Consider the following 19,015-nt stretch of genomic DNA (forward strand, 5'->3'; position numbering starts at 1 on the left):
AATCACTAGATTTTGTTGCCCTAAGATTGATATCATCCAAGTATCTGGAATATAATACTACTAAAACAACTTGTCTTTTCTATGAAGTAATGATACAAGCTCAGGGACATTTATAATCAAATAAATCATTAAATTGGACTGTGGGCCTTGATATTAGAGGTACTACCGAAAGGAACGACTAATTTTGAGCAAACAGGCCCATATTTCTATTAATTCATGTGCATATTTGCTTTCTTAGGGAGGTTAAGCCCAAAAAATAGGCCTTTGGCTTCAAGTCATGATGCAAAGGCCTCCTTTGGTATGGAAGTACCTTAGGGTCATACGAATAAATTTATCCTAAGACACAAGTGAGATCACACTTTGTTTCAGAAATAAACATGTTTTTTTCAAAAATGGCCACCAATGCGCCGAAATTACTCTTGAGCCCATATCTTTCCTTCTGTTATCACTATAATGACAAATTTTTACTGTCAAAGTGTACATTTTTGGGGTCAAGGAATCCAATGAAATTGGTTTCAAGTTTAAAAAAATAATAATTTTCCCCATACCATGACAATTGGGGGTAAATATGCACATTTTACATAAAAAAAATATGTCATCAGTGTGACTTTACATATCTTTTTACATATCTTTTCATCAAACTTTAATTTTGTATTTAAGCAATGCAGCTACTTCTGTACATTACTGTACATTTGTCCTAAGTAGCATGAGATTTCGACGAGTCAGGAGTAGCCTATAGCAAATCAGTTCCTGCAACAACACATCCCATTTGCACCAGGAGCTGTCACAGCTGTTGAAGGTCAGAGGTGACAGGTTAACATTTTAAGGTTGTATGACTTTCTTGTTAAATAGAAAAATGTTTTTAATGTTAGATAACTAATAACTAGCTAGATAGTTGACTATGGAAAAAAATAATCCTTAGAGGTAAAACCTCTTCTCGAGAATACTGAAGGCAAAAATTATCTTTATAATTTGTATTAATTTAAATGCACTTACTGCTGCTAGCAGACCTAGACGAGGCAGCTTGCGCACCTATTGGATGCTCTGCAGTAGAGCCCTGCGCTGGACTGTTTTCTTCATCCCGCCCGCCGAATCTCTGACCATTATACCATGGTCTGGGTGAATACTCGATTCTGATTGGCTGCAGGGTGTCCGTTAAAAAGTGATAGAGGACACCTAGTAAAGTAGTTCTGGTGAAACTGCCTGTTTACCATTCGAAATTAATAAATAAATGCGCTGCCTACAACGGCTGTGAGTAACCATAGCAACAGGCAGTCACATGCTCTATCATCTAACGTTAGATATTATAGCCTAATACAACAATGAGCGACTTCGTGCTATTTCTTTTAACATTTATGGAGAATATGGCAACTTTGACGACTGGTATGCTGCTTAAGAAAGAAAAAATGTAAATAAAACGGAGAAAATTACACCGCTGCTGCTCTGCTCCATTGAACGCTATTGGTAACGACGTAACTTGCGACGATGGATAACGATGCTTTCGGGAAACGCACCCCTGAATGAGACCCTGCGGGAGTTTTACGCAGCTGTCCAGACAACCAAGGCAGGAGAAGGCTGAACGTTACAGCGTTTCAAGCCTAAGGAGCCTGAGGTAAATGACCCTCTCTTTGATCTGATTAATTTATTGCCCATAACGTTAAGCGCAAATCGCTGGAGCTCAAAGCTAATTGTTTTTTTATTGTTGTTTGATTAATTGTTTTATGTGTAATAAAAAAAACTATGCCTACCTACCTTTGTGTTTCATGAAAAAAAAAAGCATTGTGAACCTGAAGGGATACGAGCTAAGCGGACTATAAATATCTCCGGTTGCTAAATAAACAGTCAGGCAAGGCAAGTTATTATTTGTAAAAACTAGATTTAGCCTAATTAAAATATAAACTAATGTTTTAAAAATGTTTTATTTGGCAAGTGACCATGGTATAAGCGGGTTAATGCCCTCCGAGGTGTCCATTGTCAGGTTTTAATGGACTTCGGCGAGGCAACCGTCCTCCGCTGCGCGTCGGCCGGTTTACGCCTCGCCGTCGTCCATTAAAACCTGACAATGGACACCTCGTCGGGCATTAACCCTTACTTACCGCCCACTCCCGCAACATATGTGCTCCACTCCCACCCGCTCCCGCAATATGTATGTCCACTCCCATCTGCACCCGCAAAACTCTGAGAATTTATTCCCGCACAATAATAGAGATGAATTGATTTTGTGTCTTCTCCCATCCCACGGGAAAAAAACACATATTTGTATTGCTATTATTAAAGAGAATCATGGGGTTGTTTTTTTTTTTCCGTTACCCTGGCCTGCATGTATTTTGACGCACTGATCAGGAAGATGAATAGTAGTCCAAATGTCAGACTTGCCTTGCTTAGGTTTTGTGTTGTAAATACTTCGTTTGAGGATCTTTTCCAAGTCATTTATTGACATCTCCATCATGTCGCTAGGCTATCTCCCGATCCCGCAGGTTTTTTTTAGCCGCACATTCCCGCCCACAGCAAAGTTCAAAGTGCCCGCTCCCACGTGATTTGCGATGGGTCCCGCGGGACCCGGCGGGACTCAATCCCAATGCAGCCCTCCACTCTGCGGCAACTGCTGCAACCTATCAGGGACTGCTCGTGACGTAAGCCCCAATGAGGGCACGGTGCCCTCAGACGTCACGTCCCGCGCGAATTCATCGACTGAAGTGAAACCAGATGGTAGCACAACCAAGTCTTGGTTTGAGGATGACCTTGTAGTCATTAGGCCCAAACTCAAGGCACGACGCGCTAACAGAAAGTGGGTGTAAGTCACCCACCCACTTGACTGAGGCGATAGCCAGGCAGTTTTCAATGAGAGATACGTAAGGTCCACAGACTGTAGAGGTTTGAAAGGGGCACCCTTCATGGCCTTAAAGACCAAGGAAAGGTCCCATATGGGAGCCGAGGGGGCGACGAGGAGGGTTCATCCTTCTAGCTCCCCTGAGGAAGCGGACTACAAGGTTGTTCCTACCCAGTGACTGGCCATACGAATGTTTGAAAAGAGCAGCAATAGCCGCCACATATACCTTGAGCATGGATGGGGATCTACCCTTATCCAAGAGCTCCTGTAGGAAGGAGAGAACCTCCGATAATTCACAATCTTGTGGATCAGGGTTGCGAGCTGAGCACCAACTTAAAAACACTGACCACTTGGAAGCATAAAGCCGTCAAGTAGAGGGCGCTCTAGCTTGCGTAATCGTGTTTAACACTCCGTCAGGGAGACTGATGGGTACCTGTTGATGGCCCACACATGCAGAGCCCAAAGCTCGGGTCGTGGGTGCCAAATCATCCCCACGGCCTGTGAGAGGAGATCTCTCCTCAACGGGACAGGCCACGCAGCCAAGCTCTGAAGCTGTATCAGCTCCAGAAAGCAAACTTGGTTTGGCCAGAACGGTGCTACTAGAAGCATTCACCATTCTCCCTGATATGCTTGATTACCTGTGGTAACAGCATGATCACAGGGAAAGCATAGAGAGGGTGGCTGGGCCAGTGATGGGTCAGCGTGTCCTTGTTCTTTGTGAAGCATATTGGACACTGATTGCACACGCGCCGCTCTCAGCGAGAGTAGGTTTCGCTGAACACATACAAGCAGGCGTTCTGCCAGTGCATGAAGGTTCCGTGATCTCAGACCGCCCTGGCGATTTATGTAAGGCATTCTCAACCGCCTTCATCTCTAGACAGTTTATGTGCAAGCTCTTTTCTTGGCTTGACCACAGGCCAAAAGTCCCTTGTAGAGGGCGCCCCAGCCCGAATTGGAGGCGTCTGTCGAAACCACTTTCAGTTTCGAGATTACGCCCAGGTTTACACCTGTCTGATACCAGTCGACCGCCTCACAGGGCTCCAGAGCTGTGATACAGTTCTGAGTTACCTTGAGACATAAACGACCGGATGCCCGTGCTCGACGCGGGACCCGCGTCTTCAGCCAGTGCTGTAAAGGCTGTAAAGGCGAAGCGGAAATTATTAAAGGGATAGTTCACTTTGAAATTAATTTTTTGATATGTTTTAGATTACCCCAAGATGTAGGTGTCTTTGTTTCCACAGTAGTTTCAATTTTTTTTATATTTTTAGGTCAAACCGTTTGTGTCTATCAGTCATATAATGGAGGTCTATGGGGTCCACCTCAAAGAGCATGCACAGAGAAGTCCAAATTAAACATGATTCAATGACTCGTAAATGACACAGAAGGAGCGGTTTGTGTGAGAAAACGAACAGTATTTATATTGTTTTTATCTCTTGTTACCACAGCCACAAAGCGCCCGCTCCCTCAGATCACTTGATGTGGCTGTGGTTACAAGAGGTAAAACAATATAAATACTCTTCGTTTTCTCACACAAACCGCTTGTTTCGTGTCTTAGGCCATCAATGTGTACTTACATTTACGAGTCATTAAATCATGTTTAATTTGGACTTCTCTGTGCATGCTCTTAGCTCTATAAAACTAGAAATTGTAATGTGTAATTGTAAATTGTAAGCATGGAAAAAATTCCTGTGCGCATGTAAATAGTTTCTTGAGGGCACGATAAAGTGTCTTGTGTGCATGCAACAGTGTATACACACACTACTGTGCAAAATTCTGTATACACACACTACTGTGCTAAAGTCTGTATACACACACTACTGTGCAAAAGTCTGTATACACACACTACTGTGCAAAAGTCTTGGCCACTTTAGTATTTTCACCCCCCAAAAATAGTTTTAGGTCAGCTATTAATATATTTTGCTGTAGTGTGTCCGCTTACATTTCCAAACATTCATTTTGTCATTAATGGTAATAATCCAGCAAGTTTTTTGGTTTTTCCTCAAGGAGTGACAAGAGCCGGTATAATCTGATCTCTAATCAAGCCTGTCCGTGATTACATGAAGAAACAGAGAAAACGGAGAAAGACTAAATGCAGAAGAACTGCAGCAATGTCTCCAAGATGTTTGAAACCTTCCTGCAAAGCTGCAGTACTGTGAGACACTTTAGGCACTTGTGTAAAAATGCTGTAAAGTGAGGATGCTTTCCAAAATAATGTCATAAATAGATTTGATTTATCAATTAGCTTCTATAAACTGATATTTGGTGTGACCACGCTTTGCGTTTAAAGCAGCTGTTGACCAGGTAGACTTGCACATAGCTTTTCAGGAATATTTCTTCAAGAGTCTTGGAGACGTTGCCGCAGTTCTTCTGGATTTAGTATTTTTTTCTGTTTCTTCATGTAATCCCAGATGGACTCGATTATGGTGAGATCAGATCTCCGTGTGGAGCATATCGGCTGTTGACAGACTCCTTATGCATATAAAAATCTCACTGGATTATTAGAATGGCAAATTAAATATAAACTGATATTTCCTACTGACACTACAGCAAAATATATAAATAACTGTCTTAAAACCGTTTTTAAAATACAAATCTTGCGTTGGAGATCTCCTACAACAAACGCTTTCTTTCTCTCAGAATATACATTGTTGTACATCTCCACATTTTTCAATGATTCTCAAACGATGATTCAATCTCTATTAAATCCCTCCTTTCCGCTATATGCTTTGCTCTGATTGGTCGACCGCGTACAACGCTTGTCGGAAGCTAAACACCCATTACCATAACTGAAGTTCAGCTCCGGAGGCTACCTCAGTCTTCAGCGATTGTATACATATGCTGATATATATGCTGATTGGTTTATTCATGTGCTTGGAACTCGTATTTACAAAGTGTTTGACTCCACTAGGACACATAAACACAGCAGTAAAGTGACTCTCCTTCACCAGGAATGAGGAAGCTGCTTTACACACACCCCTGTTTTACACACGTCACTCAAACACACAAGCAGGAAACCATTTTAACTCCTCAGTTCAGAGAAACAGAAACTCGAGTGTTGTTGAGCTGTTGTGTGTTTGTGTCTCTGTATTCAGTAAAATGGCAGAAGGAAGAATTTCAGTGGATCAGACTGAGTTCATGTGTTCAGTGTGTCTGGATCTCCTGAAGGATCCAGTGACTATCCACTGTGGACACAGTTACTGTAAGATCTGTATTACAGACTGCTGGGATCAGGAGGATGAGAAGAGCGTCTACAGCTGCCCTCAGTGCAGACAGACCTTCAGTCCAAGACCTGCTTTAGGGAAAAACACCATTCTGGCTGAACTGGTGGAGAAACTGAAGAAGACTAAACTCCCTGCTGACTGTTACGCTGGAGCTGGAGACGTGGAGTGTGACGTCTGTACTGGAAGAAAACACAAAGCCGTCAAGTCCTGTCTGGTGTGTCAGGAGTCTTACTGTCAAACTCATTTTGACCGTCATGAGGAACTTTTCTCTCGTAAACCACACAAAGTGATTGATGCCACTGGACGACTGCAGGACATGATCTGCCGTAAACATGATAAAGAGCTAGAAATGTTCTGTATCACTGATCAACAGTGCATCTGTGTGTGGTGTAAAGAGAGTGAACATAAAAACCACAACACTGTATCAACTGCAGCACAGAGGACAGAGAAACAGGTATGAACTGAGAGAGATTGATCACGCAGAAATGAAAGTGTCTTTATTTACTCACTCATTTACTCATGTTGGTCCCAAACCGGTTTGACTGGGTTTCTTCTGTGGAATATAAAAGATGATATTTTGAAGAATGTCTCATATATTTTGGTCTATACATTCAAAGTCAATCGGAAACACAAGTTTCAAGCTCCAAAAAGGGGAAAAAAGCATAAAAGTAGTCTTAACAACTAATGGTTAAAAAGAAATGTTATTTATTGTATTTACATGCACTTAGAGTGTACTTCAAATTAAAAGTATATTTAAAAAAAAATAAAAATGTACTTGGCGATAATATAATATTAATGAAACCACTTATAAAGAAAGTTAATTTTCATGACTTTCACTTTATAAATGTACTTTGTATTTTCAAATTAAAAATTGTACTTTAAAATACATTTTAATATTATTTAATATTTCAATATTTCAACTCTTTTGTCGTGCTTTAGAGTCGTGTTTAATAGTGTTGACTTATTTTGATGCGTTGACTAACATGTAAAGTACTTGATTATAATCACAACTGTAGTGTTTTATTCAATATATTTAAAGTTAATACATTTTTATATGTACAACTTCATTATGACTGTATATTTTAGTTGATCAAAAATGCTTGTACATATGACGGTTACGTTCAGTTCAAATTGAATTAGTTCACTTTTGAAAACTTTTTTTTGCCGATAATTTACTCATCCCCATGACATCAAAGAGATGTTCATGTTTTTCTTTCTTCAATCGAAAAGAAATTAAGGTTTTTGTTGAAAACATTACAGGATTTGTCTCCATTTAATGGACTTTAATCATTTTAATGACTCGAAAAAAGATTTGTTCATTTTGATGAACGAGTTTGAACAGGAGAGTCACGAACGTGCATCACAGAACAGAGCAAGGCGACCATTTGAGCTTATAAAACTTCGTTTCGCTATAAAAGACCCTTATTCATCGTCTGGTGACGTTTAAAGCCCTTTGAAGCTGCAATGAAACTCTCATTTGGACCTTTACCCGTTTGGATCCCATTGGAGTCCATTATATGGAGATCAAGCCCAAATCAAAGATGATGACGTCAATAACATCAAACTTCACTGATGTGTGGTTTGAACTACAGTGTAAACTTGCCATGCTAGATCTTTAACCCTTATTGTGTGACAGTAGTTTTATGTGTCATCATTCGCTATCATTGGTTTGTCCTCCAGAAACAGCTGAAGGAGACGCAGATGAAGATCCGTCAGAGAATCCAGCAGAGACAGAAAGATCTTCATCAGCTGAGAGAGGATGTGGAGTCTCATAAGGTGAGTCTGGAGAAGAAGAGAAGTGTGAGACGTCTCAGTTTGGACTCACTGAACTCACTGTGTGATTGTGATGTGTGTGTAACAGCGCTCTGCACACACAGCAGTGGAGGACAGTGAGAAGATCTTCACTGAGATCATCCGCTCCATTGAGAGAAGCCGCTCTGAGGCGACACAGCGGATCAGAGATCAGGAAAAGACTGCAGTGAGTCGAGCTGAAGGACGACTGGAGCGACTGGAGCAGGAGATCAATGATCTGAGGAGGAGAGACGCTGAGCTGGAGCAGCTTTCACACACACAAGATCACATCCAGTTCCTGCAGGTAACAGAGATCTAGGAGAACAGGATCATAGTGGACTTGAGCAAGATCCTGCTATGACAGAGAAACATTTGATGAGAGCAGAATGAGCCGTTGACTGAGATGTTGTCAGGAATTCAGTCAGATTCAGTCGAGTGTTGTGTTATCATATAATCATCAGTCAGACGCTCATCTGATCATCTTCTGTTTAAAGAGACGCACTTACAAAGCCCTGGGAAATGGACCATTAAAAATGAGCTGATTGTGTGAAAGTGCTGGATTGAAGCGAGTCACTGAAGAGAAGTCAAGTCTACAAGAGCCGCACAGATCTGATATAGTGCAGGTTATTGGCTGAAGTGTGGAGATGATGAGTTTTGATTTGTGTTTTCTGTAGAGTTTCCAGTCTCTCTCAGCTCCTCCTGAATCTACAGACGAACCCGACGTTCCCTTCTGTTTTCTCTCCTCTTTTGATGGCGTGAGAGAATCTGTCCGTCAGCTGAGAGACAAACTGGAGGATTTCTGCAAAGAGGAGATCAAGAAGATCTCAGACGGAGGTAAAGTCCTGCGCCTCCTTTATACACACGTGTGAGAAAGAGCCCAAATCTGAACAATCGGATGAACGGATCAATCCGATGTGTGTGTTTTATAAATGAAGCCCCTGGAGATTATTCATCAGCTCTCAGAAATGAGTCCATCATCTAATATCATACAGCATTATATTAGAAATGAATGTATTTGATCTGTCATTTCTCTTCACACTGTTCATGTCTGTTTATTTCCACAGTCACTTTCACCAACATGAATCCCAAGACCAGGAACGACTTCCTACAATGTGAGTCACTAGAAAACAAGCAGGAAAACTCACTGAGTGTGTTCATGTTCTTCCTGTAGAAGGAGAAATAAATCATGATAGAAGAGTTTTATAATTGATCATGTAAATGAGGATTTGCTCAGGATATCTGATCATCTGTACTGAGACACTGATGATACATTGAACATTGAGTCATGAAGAGTTCAGAGACATTAAAAGATCAGACAGATTCATAATTCCTGTTTCTGATGTGTTTTCTCTCCATCAGATTCCCATCAGCTCACTCTGGATCTGAACACAGTGCATAAACACATCAGTCTGTCTGAGAGGAACAGAGTTATTACTGACACTGACACAGAGCATCCGTATCCTGATCATCCAGACAGATTTGATTATTTTCCTCAGGTGTTGTGTAGAGAGAGTGTGTGTGGACGCTGTTACTGGGAGATTGAGTGGACTGGAGATGATGTTGAGATATCAGTGTCATATAAGAGCATCAGCAGGAAGGGAGAGGGTGATGAGTGTCTGTTTGGATGTAATGATCAGTCCTGGAGTTTGTTCTGCTCTTCCTCCAGTTACTCATTCTGGCACAATAACATACACACTGATCTCCATGTAAAGCCCATCGGCAGAAGAATAGGAGTGTGTGTGGATCACAGTGCAGGAACTCTGTCCTTCTACAGCGTCTCTGACACAATGAGCCTCATCCACACAGTCCAGACCACATTCACTCAGCCGCTCTATCCTGGGTTTGGGGTTGAATCTGGATCATCAGTGAAACTGTGTTGATGTTTCAGAACAGATATAGAGAGATTTTACCCATAATACTTTGAGCCGCACGATAAACCAGTAACAGTGAGATGTTATAGAGACTCTTATTTCCTCTTCATTACATTAATACTGATGAACTTCACTGAAATAAAACAGAATAAATGTGTGTATCAAATCCTCATAGAGACAGTAAGAACAGTGTGTGTGTGTGTGTGTGTGTGTGTGCGTGTGTGTGTGTGTGCGTGCTTCTCAAACTGTAACTGTTTTGATGAAAACCTTTAATTTGTTTGTTTTTTTAATAGTGACATAATAACAAAAAAATATTTTTATTATTTCTATAAAAAGTATCTCTCAGTTGAAATGATCAAACACAGGTTCATTACTGAATGAACAGATTGAGGATTGTGTGGTTTTGAAGGAAATAACAGAACTGGTTGTGAACAATGTAAGGAGTGAAGATGTGGAAATGACATTAGTAGTGGAGAAAATAATGCTGGAAAACAATCAGTTCAAAATGTGAGGAAGATTGTGATGCAGAAGATGAGGGATGAAGAAGCACTTTCTGAGATTTCAGATATTGGGTCACAAGGGATTGAAATCATGAACTCTAGAAGAAATAAATGACTTTCACAACGTTTGATAAAGTTGTCAGTTTTGAGTGATGCTGCAAAACAATCATTGAATCAGAGCTTTCATTGTCTCAAGGCACACTATACATCAGGGGTACTCAAGTTCAGATGCCAAAGGGTTCACATTTAAACCACATAAAATGTAAAGGGCCACAAATTACAACTTGCATCGTAAGACTTTATTTATGACAATACTCACAGTTTTTACTTATTTAGAAATGCAGTTAATTACCTATCTTGCTAAGTAAGTCTTAAAGTGGATTAACAATAAAGTGGATTAACAGTTTTCTAGCAATATACTAATGCAACGAGAAAAAAAAAAGAAAAAAAAAAAGTTCATACTCATACATTAAAACCTCCCTGCAAGGTAAGTCTTGCTAGGCTTCATGTCGCTACGCGTGGGCTTTTTAAATTTGTCCAATTAGGACATGTCATTTGTATAATAAAGACATTTTAATGAAGGTGTGCCTCGGTCATCAGAGATTTTTTCTCTCTCTACTGTTTCCTTGATGTCCTACCTTGGACTGAAGAGCACCCAGGTTGAACTTTTTTTAAATGAATTGAGCACGCCACTCATCTTGAATCCAAACAACAACTTTAAAATATTTTTTTTTTTATGTTATTATTGCTTATTAAACCATCCTTGATTTAACCTAAGCCGAGTCATTTCCAGAAGTGGTCTAGATCATACAGCCAGAGCCGGTTTTTATGGTGAACATGAATCGGCCCAGTGTTTCACAGCCGTAACAAAAATGCATGTTCCAGAGCGAGCTGCGGGCCACAATCGGCCCGGTTAACACGTAATATATAGACATACGACGCAATATATATACGTAATATATAGACAGACGCCGCGGGGCAGCCGAGCTCAGGCTGATTGTTCATGCTAGGACACGAAGTTGCGTAGGCTCAAGGTGTAGCTATGCGCTTGGTGTTGGCAGACTTAAAAAAACATAATAAAATCATTTTTTTAGAAAAATCCACCAGATTCTTGTTCTAAATATCACAGACTACCACTGCGGTGATTTTCATGTTGAGCTACTGTTTTATTATTTAATAATTGTCAAATCATGACCATACTGTAAAGGCTACATGATCAAATATGCCAAACATGAGGAGAAAGAGCTTATTTTGGTGAGTAGGCTAATGCCTTAAGCAGTGCTAAGAAACATGATTTGTGAAAGCACAGTTATAATGGAAATTTTTTATTACAGTAGCTTGCACACAGCAGACACAGTGCGACACCTACTGGTATGTTTTTGTAATCGTTTTGAACTGCCCTAGGTTTTAAACTTCGTTGGATTATTAGTGGACTGAGAACCTTCACATATGTCGTTTTTGATTGTATTATTAACAAACTACTATCACTATTCTCTTGGTTGGCATTACGTCACTAATCATGTGACCTGCATAGCAACCGGCCACGAAGGGTAAAATAAACCGAAGTCAATGCCCGAGGCAAATCAAAAAGGTATCTATTCACAGAAGTTTTGCTGTGGATTGTCAGTTATGGATACTAACTGACTACTTTGTATTAATAATGAATGATATCTGTGTATGCGGATGTATGTCGGTGGTGAGGAGTGAATAATAAAACACTCATGTAAAAGGCTTTGTGACTTGCTAACGTTACATGTCTGTGAAAGGCGCTAGCAGCTAGCTATATGAATTTATATCTTCTTCTTCTATTATTACATAATGTCGTATCAATATATAGACAGTCTCCTAGCGCCTGCCTTGACCAGGTACCACAGAAAGCTGTCGCTTGTAGGTTTAACATTACAATCTTGTCCCTATCGGCATCCAGCTGAGTCTTGGTAGAACAACCCAAAAGCATGGCCCACCTTATCAAATCCCCTGAACACCATGTGTACATACCATGTGTCCTACACTTGCAGTCATGTTTAAATACCAATCAAGCATCGATTACATATTAACTATGTTATCGATTTTTTTATTCATTAAATATTTTTTTTTTATGTTACAAAGTGGGGTTGCTGTAATGAGCTCAGTCTGTCAATGGCACAACTTGTAGCTACAATGTCAGTGAGGGACACAGTTTATTCAAAAAAGCCAAATAAGGCTAACTGCAGTTTATCTTTTCCCCCACAAAAATAGTGCATTTCATTGTTGCTTATCGGTGTAGAGCTGCCGACCATTATGCATAGCAATGTCAATGCAGAAAATTGAGTGGCCATCCCTGCAGTGCTATTATTTAGTTATTCTTTGATTTGCCCCTCAATTTGTTCATTCATTTGAGATTACATTTCTATTTAGATTCATTTTAGACGCTTATTTATCTTCCACTTTCGTGTAGCTTATTGGCGGGGGCTTGTTTGTTTTACCCTTCGCCGCGTTGCTATGCGCGCACAGGAGTAAAAGTCCCGGATGTCCGACCTTGAGAATTAGTCTATTACCTAACTAGCCTGTTCAATACATTTCTATGAACACTGTATAACATGAGCGACGCTGTCCATTACGGTGGAAACCACATTAAATATAAATTTAATAATGTAGTAGCGCTAACAGTAACAAAACTCTGCACACATAATAAGTTGTAGCATTTTACTGATGGTTTTATGATGTTTAATCTTGAACCGTAATCCGTTCACCATATTACCAACGTAAGAGCTGAAATGTATACAAAAACATGTTCAGCTAACATAGTTCACATCCACATGCGGTCTTACATTTGTGCAAAAACTGGCATATAAACAGACAAAACGATCTTGTATCAACTGATTTAACATACCTTTTGCCTCTTCGGAGGGGCTGCAAGTATTTTCGACGTTTACCACAGGTCCGTGTCAAAATAATTGCCATATAACAAGCTAGATAAACTGCTATAAACTGCGTTAGGGGCCATTCACATATCGCGCCTAAAAACGCGTAGAAAACGCTGGGCGCGCCGCATTCTATATTTTGCAAAGCGCCAGGGCGGTTGCGCTTCAGTTGGTTCTTGTCACATGACCTATTGTGTGCGTACGATGCGCTTGCGGTATTCTGAAAAGTTGAGATGTTTTTATCTCGACGCGGCGCGGACGCGCATGGAAAAAAGGAGCGCGTCGCACCGCGACCGCACCGCTTCCATTATGAGCGCGCATACCGCGCGCCTACATTTGAAATAACGAACTTGAGCGCGCAAAAGACGCGATATGTGAACCGGCCCTTAGACAGGAGAGCGCGCGCGCTTATCAAAAGGCAAAACAAAGCGCGCAGCTGAAGACCGGAAGTTAACCATTTCAGTACCAAACTTCAAAATAAAGCTTCTTCTGTAACAAAATACCCTAAATGGTTATTTACATAAGTTCTTAGGTTAACCTATATTACCAACTGTATTGAGCCAAACAATGCACTCATTAAACGTGACTAGTGATGGCTGGATAGGCATGATATTAAATAGCTGTAATAAACTACTGTTGCTAACATATTTGTTCCGGTCCAGGTTTCTATTTATTCATTGATTTTTCTTCTTCTGACGTTACTCTGGTATAACGTTAGTGCTGCATATTATGACCATAGACAGTATGATTATGACCGTTCTAAACGCTTGGCTTTTATTTTGATAGGCCATATTTACTATTACTTCCGGGTCACGTGGCCAACCTGTCCATGTTTTAATGTAGATCTTCAAACGGAAAAATGGAAAAAGTTTTTCAAAACTTTTTTCAAAAAAACAAAGTCAGCCCGTTATTTGATTTTGGTTTTTCGTTTTTCGTTTTTGGATTCAGAACCAAAAACGAGAAAACGGCTCTTTTTTACAGTTTCTTTGTTTTTGGTTTGAAACGACAAACGAAAAAAGGCTGGTTTCTCGTTATTTTGTTTTTTGTTTCAAACGGAAAAAAAAACTATCAAAACGTACACAGACCTAAGACACAGGTGACACTGATAAAACATTAACTGACAAGTAAATGAGGTAAAGACAAGACAATGCAAACACATAGCGGCCATGTGCGAGTCTGTCATGATCCATCCTCAGAACTAGGATATATAACAAGGATAGAGGACCGAATCATGACAAAAAGTATTACAAAGTTCTGTGCCAAATTTTACAGTGATTTATAAATTTTCCCAACAACATGATTTCTATAAATCATTACCTAATATTACCAGTTACGTGATTTAGATAAACACTTTTGGGTAACACTTTAAAATAATGGTCCGTAGTTAACAAGTAGCTATGCAGGAAGTAATAGGTAGTACTGCATTAACACCGAACTTAATACTATTAACTAATATGGAAGCAATATTAACTAAGCATTAAGTAATAGGTAATTTAGTACAAAGGTAGTCCCTTGGTAGGTATTTGAGTATTACTAAAGAAATATATCCTCATTGAGAACTACTTGTGAACTAAGAAATAATAACCAATTAATTACTAATCACAAAAAGTAACATGTCTAAAAAGTGAACAATTGTGGGGGTTTTACTCTTAACATGGTCATAACATTTCAGAAGCATGTGCCTCAAATGGGTTCTTTGTGGAAACCAGTTTATGAAGTTTATACATCCCACCAAATACATTAGCTATGTTGAGATTGTGACCACTACTCTTGCCAGGATGGACGCATGTTCTCTGTTAATTTAAAACTTAAACATAAAATAATCTTAATAAAGACAGTTTTTAAAAATAAACCTTAAATAATTAGGAAGTGACTCTTTAATGATTGGATTAGTTCACTATTATGAGCTCTATTGAATGTCAGTCACATATATCTCAGGCTCCAAAGACCTATAACTTTATGTTACAGTAGCTGCCTGAGGAGGACTTCTCTTTAGCACATGAATATAAACATTGATGTTCACTTGTCAAAAACAATTAGCATCTTTAATGAAGAAATTGGCTGCATTTATGTTACGATAAGCGCAAAACCACATCTACCAGATTACAGTGTTTGTTAGAATATTAGTGCCTCACAGAACCTGTACAGTATGTGTCAAATATAAAATTAAATTACTTGTATCATTTGTGAAAAACATGTTAACTCCTCAATAACTACTTAAGCGTTACCTTGTCATCCCGCAGGAACTACTAGTGATGTGGGCCATTATTTTAAAGTGAAAAACATGTTAACTCCTAACTAACTACAAGCGTTACCTTGTGTAAACATTGCGGGATGACAAGGTAACGCTTGTAGTTAGTTAGGAGTTAACATGTCATCCCGCAGGAACTACTAGTGATGTGGCCCATTATTTTAAAGTGAAAAACATGTTAACTCCTAACTAACTACACTCCCGGAACAGACGGACTCAAGCTATTTAATCATAGTATGGCACCATTCTTGTTAAAGGTGTACGAGGGATAGAAAATGCATTACTTCCAGCCACATTATGTCAAGTATTAATAACACTTATACCAAAATTAAATAAAGATCCCCTCCTAATAGAGTCAGATGGAGACTACATTATGGGCTGCTTGCTCAGTGTGGCAAAAGAACTGTTTTAACAACCTCCCAAACAAGAATAAAATTATACAAAAAATCGAAGACATGCCTTTTTCTGCTAGAGCTGTCCATGATCGTGCACTCGTGATGGCTCGCCAGATAGAGGAGATGCAAATCAACCACATCAGTTCAGGTAGTTACTTTTCTCTTTCCTTGGATGAGTCTACTGATGTGAGTAAAATAGCACAGCTAAGTGTAATTGGGCGGTGTGAGACGGGTGATCCAGTGCGTGAAGAGAGTCTCGTTGTTTTGCCGATGAAAAATACAACAAGAGGCGAGGATGTGTTCAAATCTCTTACGGACTTTGCTGCAGAGAAAAAGCTCCCACTGAATAAGCTTATATCGGTGTGTACTGATGGAGGACACAGTGTGTTAGGGAAACATAAAGGATTCGTTGCTCTTCTGTTTGAGCAAGAGAAGCGGTCCATCTGAAACTTTCATTGCATTGTGTATCAAGAGGCACCACATGTGCTCAATCATGTGGAGAGAAACTTCACGAAGTGATGTCATTGGTCGTTCGCATTGTGAACTTCATTGTGGCCCGAGCGTTAAATGATCTCCAGCTTAAGGCCCTGTTGGATGAAGTGGGGAGTAATTATTCAGGGCTGTTACTGCACAGCAAGTGTGTTGGTTATCCAGGGAACTATCTTGAAGTTTCACTACCTGGTGGATGTTAGCTACTTACATGTCATGAACCACCTCAATGTGAAAATGCAAGGCATTGGAAACACAACCTTGTCCTGCAACAGGCAGTGTTTGCATTTGAAACAAAGCTGGAGCTGTTTATCAGGGACATTGAAAGTGTCCGTCTCCTGCACTTCGAAACGTTGCGGGCATACAGAGAGGAATGCTTAGCGAGGGACGCCTTTACGTCTGATTTACTGATGTCATTCAAATCACGCTTTGTGGACTTCATCAGACATGCCTGGCAAAGCAACATGAGTGGGCAGATATGAGAAAACTCCAACGTGAAGACAATCTCATCCTGAAAACCTGGAACGAACTTCCAGCCCCTTTCAGCACAATGCGTCGCGTCAGTGTTGCTGTCCTGACAATGTTTGGCTCAACATACACATACGAGCAGTCCTTCTCACATCTGAACAACATCAAAACCAACCTGCCCTCAAGGTCAACAGATGAAAGCCTGAATGCCTGCATGAAGCTGAATCTCACAGTTACGACCCCAACTACAAAGTTCTCAGCAAAATGATGCAGCAACAGAAATCTCATTAATGTTCTTTGGGTGCAATGCACTTCTTGTTATTCCCTTGTTCTCAATTTGTGTGGTGTCTTAGGAGAGTTCAAGCACCATGTCAGTGAACAAAAGTATGAAGTAGCCTCAGCTTGAGTGTCAATGAGTGAAAAAACAGCTCTATTGCCACCCACTGGTGTTGTATATAACTACCAGAATTACTACCAGTGCAAGTTTTATATTATTTTATTATTATTACATATCAATGCAGTTCTTTAAAGGGTATCACAATTGGTCACACACACAATAAAAATGAGTCAATTAGTGGATGATATACAGCTTTATTCTTGAATGATTCTTCACAAGATCCAGTGGCTTTGGGTATCCTTCAGTCCTTTTCTGAAGCCTCTGGATTAAATGTAAATTTTAATAAATGTGAATTGCTTCCCATTAAAAGTTGCTCCCTTACCTCTATTGATAATATTACTGTTAAAAATAGGGTAACATATTTAGGTATACAAATTACTAAAGATGAATGTAGGTGTTCAGCAAACTTCAAACCTATTATTACCAAGACTCAAAAAAGATGCGATTGCTGGTTACAAAGGGATCTGTCCTTAAAGGAAGAACAATGTTCACTAAGGCAGAGGGTCTGTCCCGTTTGGCCTATGCAGCTCAGTCTCGTTTTGTGGATAAGTTCATGGTGGTGAGAGAGTACAGCAAAAGGTTCAGTAGCGCAGCCGAGGGACTGAATCTTGACGAGGAGGCTCGTAAGGATTTGTTTAACCAGCAAAGGATGTGGTCCCGAGTCCGGTGGTCCGAAGAAGGAGGAAGAGACACGCCCCGTCTGCCCAGTCAGTGATGGTTCATGTCCCATCTGCCCAGTTAAAGACAGATCGGGAGATGCCCATCAGACCTTTAGGGCCTGCCATTCCAGAGCCGGAGCCAGTGTCTGCTGTTCCTAAGCCGGAGCCGGCGTTTGTTTCTGTGTTTGTGTCCTAGTGGCCTTTACTGTTCTAGTGGCTGTTCCCGACCCGGTGTCTGCTGTTCCCGACCCAGTGTCTGCTGTTCCCGAGCCGGTGTCTGCTGTTCCCGAGCCGGTGTCTGCTGTTCCCGACCCGGTGTCTGCTGTTCCCGAGCCGGTGTCTGCTGTTCCCGACCCGGTGTCTGCTGTTCCCGAGCCGGTGTCTGCTGTTCCCGACCTGGTGTCTGCTGTTCCCGAGCCGGTGTCTGCTGTTCCCGAGCCGGTGTCTGCTGTTCCCGACCCGGTGTCTGCTGTTCCCGAGCCGGTGTCTGCTGTTCCCGACCCGGTGTCTGCTGTTCCCGAGCCGGTGTCTGCTGTTCCCGACCCGGTGTCTGCTGTTCCCGAGCCGGTGTCTGCTGTTCCCGAGCCGGTGTCTGCTGTTCCCGACCCGGTGTCTGCTGTTCCCGAGCCGGTGTCTGCTGTTCCCGACCCGGTGTCTGCTGTTCCCGATCCGGTGTCTGCTGTTCCCGAGCCGGTGTCTGCTGTTCCCGACCCGGTGTCTGCTGTTCCCGACCCGGTGTCTGCTGTTCCCGACCCAGTGTCTGCTGTTCCCGAGCCGGTGTCTGCAGTTCCCGAGCCGGTGTCTGCTGTTCCCGACCCGGTGTCTGCTGTTCCCGAGCCGGTGTCTGCTGTTCCCGACCCGGTGTCTGCTGTTCCCGACCCGGTGTCTGCTGTTCCCGACCCAGTGTCTGCTGTTCCCGAGCCGGTGTCTGCAGTTCCCGAGCCGGTGTCTGCTGTTCCCGAGCCGGTGTCTGCTGTTCCCGAGCCGGTGTCTGCTGTTCCCGAGCCGGTGTCTGCTGTTCCCGAACAGGAGTCAGTGCCAGTGTCTGTTCCAGAGTCACTCCACTGGCCACCCGAGGGGTCTTCATGTTCACTGCACGACAAAGCTGAAAATGGGTCTGGCCCGAAAAAGAGTCGCATGTATTGAATTCGGTTCAAAATAGGACGGAAATCACACAGTGTATGGCCGCCATTAGCGTGTTTATCGGGACAGTAACATGGAAAGTGCTTTAATGAAGCGC

The 19,015-nt window shown here is 41.4% G+C and overlaps 1 protein-coding gene across 1 annotated transcript; it reads left to right on the top strand.

Annotated features, from left to right (window-relative positions):
- The first annotated feature begins 5,849 nt into the window (after positions 1–5,849).
- On the top strand, positions 5,850–10,348 carry LOC120472137 (E3 ubiquitin-protein ligase TRIM16). Its single transcript, XM_089128848.1, has 6 exons — positions 5,850–6,505; positions 7,732–7,827; positions 7,913–8,146; positions 8,517–8,676; positions 8,907–8,954; positions 9,202–10,348. The coding sequence occupies exons 1-6, from the start codon at positions 5,927–5,929 to the stop codon at positions 9,720–9,722; spliced, it is 1,638 nt and encodes a 545-aa protein (XP_088984974.1). The 5' UTR covers positions 5,850–5,926; the 3' UTR covers positions 9,723–10,348.
- Positions 10,349–19,015: the final 8,667 nt, after the last annotated feature.

The sequence above is a fragment of the Pimephales promelas genome, chromosome 3 (assembly GCF_988280905.1).
Source record: "Pimephales promelas chromosome 3, fPimPro1.hap1.1, whole genome shotgun sequence".
Lineage (NCBI taxonomy): Eukaryota > Metazoa > Chordata > Actinopteri > Cypriniformes > Leuciscidae > Pimephales > Pimephales promelas.